The sequence below is a fragment of the Pan troglodytes genome, chromosome X (genome assembly GCF_028858775.2).
Source record: "Pan troglodytes isolate AG18354 chromosome X, NHGRI_mPanTro3-v2.0_pri, whole genome shotgun sequence".
Classification (NCBI taxonomy): domain Eukaryota; kingdom Metazoa; phylum Chordata; class Mammalia; order Primates; family Hominidae; genus Pan; species Pan troglodytes.
This window is the reverse complement of record NC_072421.2, coordinates 150,540,037-150,551,042: the sequence shown is the minus strand read 5'-3', so window position 1 is coordinate 150,551,042 and position 11,006 is coordinate 150,540,037. Positions and strand designations below refer to the sequence as shown.

Genomic DNA, 11,006 nt, shown 5'->3' with positions numbered 1-11,006 from the left:
ATGAAGAAATGATTAAGGAAGGATCTCAACAGAAAAACGACACCGATAACGGAGAATCAAATGGAAGCTTTAGAAGTGAAACATGTAGAAGAGAGGAGCCCTGTGATAGACCCACAGGTACAAAGTCAAACAGTTTTTGACCAACACTCTAAATAAAATCAATGTCGAAAGGAAAGTCTTTTCAAATGCATCTTGACCCCACACCAAAAACTAATTTAGGTACTTTTTTTTTTGAGACAGGAGCTGGCTCTGTCGCCCAGGCTAGAGCACAGGCTCAATCTCCTGGGCTCAAGAGATCCTCCCACCTCAGCCTCCCAAGTAGCTGGGATAACAGGCATGCACCACCACACCCAGCTAATTTTTGGGGTTGTTTGTTTGTTTGTTTTTTGAGACTAAGGCTGGTCTCAAACTCCTGGGTTCAGGCAATCCTCCCACCTTGGCCTCCAAAAGTGCTGGGATTACAGGTGTGAGCCACTGCACCCAGCCAATATAGGTATATTCTAAGACCTAAATGCAAAAGCTACAACTACAGAGGTTCTAGAAGAAAACATAGATCAATATGTTTGCAAATGTGGGCCAATGAAAGATATCTTAGGCAAGACCCAGGCAGTGGTCATTGTAAAAAGAAACAAATGATGCAATGGACTTCATTATAATTAAACCCATCAGCTTATGAACAGACACCATGAAGAATATGCATAAGAAAGACACAACTGGTAAAAAGTGTTCCCAGCACATATATCAAAGTACTTGTATCCAGAGTATTTTAACAACTTGCACAACTCTAATAAAAAATTAAAAAACCCAGGTAAAAACTAGGCAAGGGACTTGAACAGGCACTTCACTAAGGAAGACAGATAGCTAATAAGCACACGAAAAAGTGCTCGATATTATTAGTCATCACAGAAATGCAAACTAATGCCTCAGTGAGATACCACAGTGGTCACCCAACAGAATGGTTAAAAGTTTAAAGCTGGCAATACAAGATTTTTTGGAGTACCCTAAGAAACGGGCACCGCTCATTGGAGTATAAATTGTCACAATAGCTTTGGAAATCTGTGTGAAGTTTCTTATAAAGTTAAATATACCACTACCCTGTGGCCCAGCCATTCCATTCCTAGGTATTTACTCGGGAGAAAGGAAAACAAAAGTCCACAGAGATTCATACGAGGATGTTTCTATCAGCTTTAATCACACAATAACTGTAACACATATCTATTTTTAGATTAGGGACCTTAAAATAGATACTGCACTTGATCGTAGCCAAAAGGCCAAGAAGCCATGTGAACCTTAAAAATAGGAATGTGCCAGGGGTCAGAAATGGATGATTAGCTAGTAGGCCCAGCTCTAGGGCCATCAGCCTAGAGGCAACAAAAGTCTCACTGCTGTTTGGTGGCAAAGAAAATTCTACCTCTCTCTGCCTTCTTTCCAACTCTCTTGATCCCTTAAAGAAATAAAAAAAAAAAAAATCAATCACCCAACATTTGCACTCACACGAAAATTCACACACCCTCTCATAAACTGTCTCATACACACTAACACACATACTCACACATACACTCACCCATTCCACACATTCACGCATATGCACACACAGTCAAACTCATAAACATTAACACACTCTGAAACACACATTCACTCATGTGCACACTCAACAACACAAAGTCACCCACACATTCACTGTCATACACACATTCACACACCGTCTCACTCTCACATATTCACATACTTTTACTAACACACATATACATTAAACACATAAACATACATTTGACCACTAACACACATTCGCTCACACACAAAAACTGATGCATACTCACACTCAAATACAAACACACATTAACATATTCACACACCATCTCACACACTCACATATTCACACATTCGCTGACACACGACACACACAAACTCACTCTCCTACACTCACTCTCACACAATCACTAGTACGCATACTCACACATATTCACCATCTCACACACACTCACAGAGATGGGCCTGGTTTTGATGCTCCAGGTGTGGAAGCCCAATAGTGATACAAGGGATCCTGGGGCCACTGGTCCAGCCTGCTGTTCCTCACCCTTCCTTAAATATGTTATTCATTTCTGAGAAGCTCAACCAGTGCCCTGAGGACTCAACCAGCCACTGCCTGGGCCTACCAGTGTCCTGTCTACTGGGACTATCCAGCCTGCTCAGCTGGGTTTCTTTGCCTGGGTCTACCAGTGTCCTGTCTACTGGGACTATCCAGCCTGCTCAACTGGGTTTCTTTGCCTGGGTCCGTGGGCCGTGAACCCTAGCTCATGACCAACATGCGCAGATAGGGCATTCTAGAATGCCTTGTAGACTGAGCCCCAAGTATACACCAGTGTTAACAAAGCCACTGTGGCCCTCACTCCACCCCAACCCCATCCCCAGCCAACCTCATCCCCAGTCTCCCACAGCAGAGGCGAGGCCGGCTGGAACACTGAATGAAATTTATTGAAGAGAAACACGTACTGAAAACGTTGAAGAGAAGGGAATCACAACACAGAGAGAAACTGCAAATGGCCACCACAGGACACAGGTCCCACACAGGTCCCGGGCCCCCTCCTCCTGAGGTTCCTGGCAAGACGCCTCATCTGCTCCTACTCCTGCTGCAGCCCCCGCTGCCACCTCCCTCCTTCCTGAGGGCCCCAGGGTCTGCCTCTTGCCAGGAAGGTAGACTCTGGCAGTGTCCACTGGCTTTAGGGAGCCCCCTCCCAAGCCCATCTGCTGGGGCAGGGCCCTGCCCTATGGCCCGCACAGGACAGTCACAGGACACTGGAAAACACAGCAGGGAACACCCTACCAGGTCAAGGAAACTGAGTCACGAGTAACAACAGGGGTGGAACACCAAAGCACAAAGCTCCTCGGGAGCCTCAGGCAGGGCAGCCCCGCTCCGTCCTGGGTCCAGTTCTTCCTCCCACAGTCATGGTCACCATCGTGGTCACGGGGTGAGCGTCCGCCTTGCCCTGGTGCTTCCTTCCTGTCATCTCCTGGGACTGTGCTGGGGGACTCCGGGGAGGAGCTGCTCAGAGAAGAACACACACAGCTCCACAAGAACAAGCAGCCACTGGCCTAGATCTACACAGGGAAAGCAGAGGTGGTGCTCATGACGCGGGACAGCAGTGAGCAGAGCCTGGGCTCACAGGAAGCTCACAGCATGTGCCTTGGGCCCAGAGGCGGCCACCTGGGTGGGTGCATAGCACACTACTTTGCACAGGAACAACGGCTAGCGGTGGGTGGGCGTCTGCTGGACGCGTGGGTCACTACAGGGGCCTACACAGGTGAGGATGAGCTTCCTGGAACGGGGGCAGCCTGTCCCGGGAACGGTGAGTTGGGGGACCCCTCTTGGGAGACCCAGGCATCTGGCACCCTTGAGAGGGCCTCTTTCCCCCTGTTATCTCCCAGCTCAGGGCTGGGGGAGTTTGGGACAGACGTCTTCAGGTGCCTCCACCCAGGCCACGGCTGGCTGCTTAGGGGATGCCTCCAGGCTGGATTCCCCAAGGTGGCAGGGTTGTGGCTGGCCTTGGCATTGGCATCTGTTGAGTTGCTTTGGCCATGGCAGCCCCAGGTTCTCCTTGCTTGATCTCTCCAGGAGTCTGGTGGCCCTGTACAGAAACAAGCAGAAGAAACAAAACCCTACCAAGTCCTCCCTTTTCCTCCTCCTCCTTTGCAACAAAGACTTCCCTTCACAGCCACCCTGGTCCAAGTCAACTGTGAGGGCACTGGCCTGCCGGGTACCCAGTACCCCTGCTGGGGGTCTTCTCATCAATCTTTGGTCTCCTTGCCTGCACAACCTCTGGCTGGCACTGGGCTCCCGGGGCCTTAGGGTCTCCTGTCTTCACTGGCACAGGGCCTCCAGGGTGCTGCCTTCCTGGGGCTCCCCTAGTGCAGTGTAGATGATCCTGAAGACGGGATGGACCCTGTGGCCTCCCCTGCAGGGCTTTACCTCTGTCCCCCAGCTCTTCCTCACCAGCCCTGGCACCTGCTGGCAGGGGCAGGCCCCAGGTAGGCTCCTCCAGGTCCCATGTGGCCTGGGGGCCAGTGGGCATGTTCAGCTCAAAGTCCACAGGGTGGGTATTTAGGGGTGGTTGGATGAGCAGGACAGAACCCCCAGCCGCACCTTCTTCAGCTTCTGCTTCTTTGGGGTCCCCATCTGAGGCCCAGGCACCCCATGTGCTGGATGCAGTGGCTCCCTGCTTTCCTCTCCAGCACCTCTTCGGGGACCTGGACCTGACCCCCACTGAGCCTGTTGCCAGTTGGTCTTGGTTGCTGAAGTCCCTTCCAGCTGGCCAAGGGTGAGAAGGCCTGGCCTTGGTCTGGCTGCCCTGTCCCTCTGCCCCACTCAACTCATCTGCTGTTTGTCTGGGCTTCTCTTTCCCCTCCTTCCAATATCTCTTTTGTCTCCTTGGCCTGTGGTAGGAAATGTTGCCCTGTTCTCCCGAGCCTACTTGGCCTTGGACTTGGGATGGCTCTTGTCCCAAGCCCAGTTCCCGTTTCCCGACTCAATTGCAGCCTGTTTCTTCTGCTTTACCAAGAGCAGGTTGGAGGAGTTGATGCACTGTACCCTGATGTGGCCGTCTTCCCCACAGCTATAGCAGAATGTGTGGCGTTTCCGTTTTCTTGAGCCTCGAGAGCCAGCCCTTGCCACACCACCCCTTCGGTGTTGGCCTCTGCCCCTCCGGCGCCGGTAGCCCTGGGAAGGCCTCGCATCAAAACTGTTGCCAGAGGCAGGGAGAGGTACTGCCCCAACCCCAGTGATCCTGGCAGGTGGCCTTGGGGCTACTTCCAGCCCCTCCAGGCTCTCCCTATCTGGACCTAAAGTGGCCTCCCATTCCTCCTCCTCACGCAGGAGCTTCACCAGGGCCAGGAAACCAGGAGGCTTCCTTCGCTGTTTCATCAGCTTAAGCTTATCTCGGAGTTTGTCAGGAAGGGTGGCCCCACTTAAGACTCGTTTCAGGCGAGTCTGATTCACGTTTCTACGTGATACCACATTGTTTTCTACAGCTCTTTGGAGCAGGGGTTCCAAACGTAACACAAAGCTAGATACTTTCTCTCCTGCCTCCTGATAGGCTTTACACAACTTCACCTGGGCAATTTTATGGCTCTCCACAGGTCCGAACACCTGCTGCAAGGCAGCCAGGCACTCCTCCACAGTTATGGAAGCATTGCTGGCCCGGAGCCCACTGACCACCTGGAGAGCAGGGCCCCGTAAGCATTCCATCAGCCTCCGCCTCTTTTCCCCCTCGGGCACCTGCCACATCTGTAGCATCTCAGTGGTGTGCTCAAGCCAGGCATCAAAGGCCAGTGCACCTGGGATGGATATGGTGTTCCCAGAAAACACTCTTAGTTCTCGGTACAACATTTGTTCTAGCAGAGGCTGCACTGCTGCCCCCAGAGTCTGGGCCCAGGTCCAGAACTCTGGTGATATAGTCACTCTTGGAGCCGAACAATTGGTGTCCGACCCGAGGACTCGGTTCATATCTGACACGGTCCGCCTCTCCTCCTCTAAGAAGCGGTTCAGTCTGTTGAGAAATTCCCCATCTGAGTTACGGGGTTTTACAATCACTTCCCAGGGCCCCCCCTTTCCTGGTATTTCCCTTGGGAGCAAAGCATAGTCGATATCTTGTGCCAGCTCCAGTAGAATCGCCTGGGCGTTCTCCTCCCTCCTAAACATCCTGCCAATCACCCTGTATCTGCCCAGGTGCCTGCAAGCCTCCTGGAGTGTCTCCTCAAACTCATCCTCGCCACAGTCCTCGGGGATCCCCAGGATGAGCATGCACCTCCGGGTGTTCAGGTGTTCCCCCCGACACCAGTCCTGTAACAAGGTCAACGGCATGTCCTCGAATCTCTGCGGATACTAATTTGGGGGGAGTGATCAGGGCGTGAGGCACATATCTGGATCAACTCCTAGGGTGATCGCAGAAGGCCCAGGTCTCCACAGCCTGTGAATGCGAGCAGGGCGAGAGCGAGGTTAATGCCCACCTCTCCGCACGCCCACATCCACGCCCACCCCCACCCTCACCCCCAGCCGCCCTCCTCCCCGGGCGGCGCCTCTGCAGCCAGGCCCCGCCCCTGCCCAGCCCCCCACCCCCACCCCCCGTGGGGTCTCTGCGGGCCTCAGCCCCCTCCCCGCGCCGCCCCAGGACCCTGGACCCCTGCCCTGCAGGCTGCTTCAGTTCTGATAGGGCGGACAGGCGAGGGGCGGCGGAGTCTCCCGGGGCCCAGCGTCTCCCTCCCCAGGTGGGTCTGTTACCTTCTCCCAGGGCAAGGTCCCTTCTGGTCGGGGTCCCCAGAGGGCTCTCCGGGGGCTATGCGCGGCGGCGGCGGCGGCGGCGGCGGACGGGGGTCGGGCACCCCTGGCTCCCAGCGCGGACGTTCGCTCAGACTGTGGCTCTCCCTCGCTCGCGCAGCACGTGGGCCAGTGCGCCGGCGCCTGCTCGCCGCGGCTCTCTGCAGTGCGGACACGGGGCGGGGGCGCGGCGGCGGTGCAGCGCGGACCCCTCCGCGTCGTCCGGGAGACCGCAGGGCCATTGGCGCGGACGGGTCACGAGGCCGGGCTCTCGCCGCCGCCCCTGGGGGCCCCAGGTCCCCGGGTGACGTCACCTGCTCCTCTCCCCTAGCCCCCCCGCCACGGGGGCCCCCGGGTCCCCGGGCACACAAGCGCCCGCCCACCCCCACCCCCACTGCGGTGGCCAAAGGTCTGTGGCGGCCAGTCCCCGTGCCTTTGGCTCTCACCACAGCGGTTCCTGGTCCCGGCTCCTGCCCCTCCCGCACGTGCCACGGAGGTGCCAGCTGGGCGAGGGGTCTGCACCCCGGTGTGCCCACCAGAGGGCCAGGGAGTGGTCTGAGGTGTGCCAGGCAGCTCTGCATTATGGCCAGGGTCAGGGAGCCGGGTTCTGGGGCCTGTTCACCTGCTCTTGTCCTCCCCCTCCCCGTCCAGGACTGGTCCTCTGGCTGGCGAGGCCAGGCGAGGCCAGAGGCACCTGGTGCGGGTGCCATTCCGTGCAGGAGATGCCCCAGGCACTCATGCAGGTCACGCACACCACCCTAAGGAGGGTCAGCCATCTCCCCGCTGTCCATCCCGCTGCTGGGACCTGAGGCCCTCCGGCCAAAGCGCTTCGCTGCCCAGGTGCCAGTGGACAGGTTTACCGGGACCTTTCCGGTTTTGTGCGCTGCAAATCTAGTGACTTGGGAAACCACTTCCAGGACTTGGAGCCCAATCCCTTGGGCCTGCCCTTCCTTGGCAGCCGTGCGCCGTGGGTTCTATTGTATCCGTTTGATCCCAGGGCAGCAGCCAAATGAAGAAGGGAGTGACTGTCCCTCAGGCAGTGGGCCCAGGTGTTCTGTGGGTCCTGCCTGCTTTGCCAGCCGCATGCTCAACTCCTATTCACACAGCTTCAGCTCCTCTCCAAACACACGAAAAGGGGCTTGTGGTTGATTTTCAGGCCAGGTTCACCCATCCAGCCAAGTCTGGGAGGCCACCTTGCAGTGAGTGGGGCACAAAACTGTCCACTGACTTCCTGCCCCACCCTGAGTTCTGCTCGTCAGCCTGACACTTGTCAGGGACCAAGAAGAAATGGCCCCAAGGGCTTTTTCCTGGTCAGACAGAATTCCTAAAACATCTTTACAGGAGTTATTTCATTTGCTCCTCACCAGAACTCTGAAGCAGGTATTAACATTATCCTGATTTGACTCATGAGGCTCAGAGAGATTAAGAGACATTTTCAAGGTCACACACCGTATTGAAGGTAGAATTGAGACTGGATTCTAAATTAGTGCCCATCAGTCTTTGGGTAGAATTGGGACTATTTCTCCCCTGGTTGCTTCATGCCTATTAGAATTTATTTCTCTCATTTTTGTCCATTCACAGTCCCTTGCTTTGTCACTCCAAGGGCTCAACCAGCTTCAAACTGAACCTTCATCTGCCCAACTTGCAGGGGTGGAAACAGAGGTTCAGAGAAGGGACACTACTGGCCCAAGATCACACAGTGAGTAAATGACAAAGCTTGAGATGTCAAGGGGAGATGCCAAGTATTCATGCCAAGGCAGAGGGGCGTGTCTGGAATGTCTCCGGAAAGAAGCCTGTGAAGTTCCCAGACAGACGCAGTGATCTGTGGATGTTCTGGGCATTGGGAAAAAAGGATTTGGAAACACTGGTATCAAGACAATAGATGTGAATATGTCCAATTTGAAAAGTTTTAGAACTCCTTTATATTGGAGTTAACCTTTGCCCTTGAAACCAGTGGAAATGTCTTAATTACTTTTGCTTCCCCATCTCCTTGCATGGTAGATAACACAGCAGCACCAAAGTTGGGGAACTGATGGATAAACATTATTACTTGTAAAGTGAAAAACATAATACAGCATGAAGGAAGCAACCTCCACCGGGGTGGCCTTGCCCTGGCTTAGACCAGTAGTGACTATCGGGGTCACAAAAGGGGCAGATTCATGGGCCCCACCTCTGCAATCTGATCTGCTGAGTCTGAAGCAGGCCTGGGAATTTTTTAAAGAGTTTCTGGTAATTAAATACTTTATAAAATACATTCTGCAATATTTAACATACAAAACGTACTTAAAAAGTACATCCAGTACTCCTGAAGGTAGTAACTGGATGAAGACATAAAACACTGCCAGTGAGGGTAAGCACCTGCAGATTCCTTCCCTGTTGTCTCCCACTCTTGTCCTCCATGTGCATTTCTTCGTGCTTTTTCTGCAAATGACTATATCCCTAAAAAATTGTCTTTGTCTCTTTTACACTTGGCAGAAATGATATCATACTATTCATATTCATCACTGTATTAACTAATTATTGTTTGTGAGAATCACCATTTTGATATAAGCAAATTTTATTCCTCAATTTTCACTTCTGTATAGTATTCCATTGTGTGTGTGTGTGTGTGTACCAAAATTTATCAATTTTCCCATTCACAGATATTTAAGTTGTTTCCCATTTTTACTATCAGAAACAATGCTGCTTTAAATATTCTTGGAGAGTTCCTCTAAGTTATGTACCTAGCCATGGCATTGCTGAATCAAAGACTATCTTTAGTATTCAGAGACATTGCCAAATTGTCTTCTGGGTTGCTGTACAAATTTATGTTTCCATCAAGCTCCATATCATCACTAACATTTCATATTGTGTGACTTAAATGTTGTTAATCCTGAGGAATGTCAATTGTTATTATGCTTTTATGTAGAATTTCTATGATTATGAATTAGATTTAATACCTTGGTTGGGGGGGCATTTTTTATTCCTCTTGATTGAAATTCCTATTTTTGTCTCAATTCTCAACTGGGGTGCTTCTCTTTTTTAATTCTTTCATAGGAGTTATTTATTTACTTTGGATATTTCTTCCCATTAAGTTACTATTCCTGTACAACCAGCTACCCAAAACATACTGGCTTAAAGCAACCATTTTATTCTGCTCACAATTTTGTAAGTGAGAAATTGAGAGAAGGTTTAGCTGGGCAGTTCACTCATGGGATCTCTCATGTGGTTGCATTGAGATATAAGTTGAGAATCAAGTCTAAAGACGCAACAGGGCTGGGCACCCAAGATGGTTCATTCATATGGCTGGCATTGAGTCACACTTTTGGTACTTGCAGCCCAAAGCACGCTAATTTTTATAGAAGCTCAGATAACAATAGCTCCTCTGAATCATCATTATTGGACCAATTAAGTTTTTTATTTGGACTTTAAGAAATTTCTCTGGGAAAATACACAAATGGACAGAAATTACACCTCTTAATTTAAGACTGTTATGGGTTGAATTATGTCTCCCCATACCTCAATTCATATGGTGAAGTCCTAATCCTTAGTACCTCAGAATGTGACCTTATTTGAAAATAGGGTCATTGTAGATGTACTTAGTTAACATGAAATCAAGCTGGAGTAGTGTGGGCCCCTAATCCAATGTGACAAGTGTCCTTATAGCAAGGAAATTTGAACACAGAAACATGAAGATGCTCAGGGAGAACACCATGTGAAGATGAAGGCAGAGATTGGGGTGATGCTTCCACAAACCAGTGAATGCCAAAGATTGGCAGTAAAGCCCCAGAAGTTAGGAGAAAGGTCTCTGAGCAGATTCTCCCCCACCACTCTCAGAAGGAACCAACACTGACAATACTTTGATGGTCTTCTGGACTCCAGAAATGTGAGACATTCCATTTCTATTGCTTTAGCCACCTAGTGTGGTACTTTTGGTACAGTCACCCTAGAAAACTAATAAAAAGATTAAACTGCAAATCTTCGAATGGTAAAAATGCTGAAAGGTTTCTGAAATGGAATCTGGACTAGATGGCATAACTATTTAATAATGAGGATACATGAGAGCCAGAGGAGAGCAAAGGAATTACTTATAAGATAAAAAAATAAAAATAAAAAAAAGAATCTGGAAGTAAAGAGACAAGAACGACTCCCCGGAGTGGCCAAAGCCCGTGCACCACTGCATCCCTCCCCCAGAGCCTATGTCCCGCCACTATCACCACCATCCCCAAGAGAAAGGCTGAAGGGGATGCTAAAGGAGATAAATCCAACATGAAGGACAAACCACAGAAAAGATCCAAGAGGTTGTCTGCTAAACCTGCTTCTCCAAAGCCAGAGTCTAAGCCTAAAGAGGCCCCTGCAAAAAAGTGAGTGAAGGTACCCATAGGGAAAAGGGTAAATGCTAATGCTGGCAGGGAGGGGAATAACCCTGCAGAAAATGGAGATGACAAAACAGACCAGGCACAGAAAGCTGAAGGTCCTGGAGATGCCACGTGAAGTGTCTGCATTTTTGATAACTGTACTTCTGGTGACTGAAGAGTTTGAAATACTATTTTTTATCGAGTTTTATAAAAATTCATAATTTTGTTTTACTTTTTTTAAGCTATGCTGTTAGCACGCAGAGCACTTCATTGTTGTTTAGGGGGAAAGGGGCATAGGTCACTAATAGAATGTCTATGAAGCTGGATTGATGTGGGGAAAACACATTTCCCTTCTAGGT

At 50.8% G+C, this 11,006-nt stretch overlaps 1 protein-coding gene and 1 pseudogene across 2 annotated transcripts; one reads left to right on the top strand and one right to left on the bottom strand.

Annotated features, from left to right (window-relative positions):
- Nucleotides 1-2,454: 2,454 nt before the first annotated feature.
- PNMA3 (PNMA family member 3) lies at nt 2,455-6,480 on the bottom strand. Of its 2 annotated transcripts, XM_054676267.2 has the most exons (3): nt 6,275-6,446; nt 4,553-5,963; nt 4,285-4,431 (listed from the first exon to the last, which is right to left on the bottom strand). In XM_054676267.2, the coding sequence occupies exons 2-3, from the start codon at nt 5,855-5,857 to the stop codon at nt 4,369-4,371; spliced, it is 1,368 nt and encodes a 455-aa protein (XP_054532242.1). In that variant the 5' UTR covers nt 5,858-5,963; nt 6,275-6,446; the 3' UTR covers nt 4,285-4,368. The 2 variants fall into 2 exon arrangements, with proteins under 2 accessions (XP_016799979.1, XP_054532242.1); XM_016944490.3 differs by having other exon boundaries at nt 2,455-5,963; nt 6,275-6,480.
- Nucleotides 6,481-10,010: 3,530 nt separating this feature from the next.
- On the top strand, nt 10,011-10,783 carry LOC134809365 (non-histone chromosomal protein HMG-17-like; annotated as a pseudogene).
- Nucleotides 10,784-11,006: the final 223 nt, after the last annotated feature.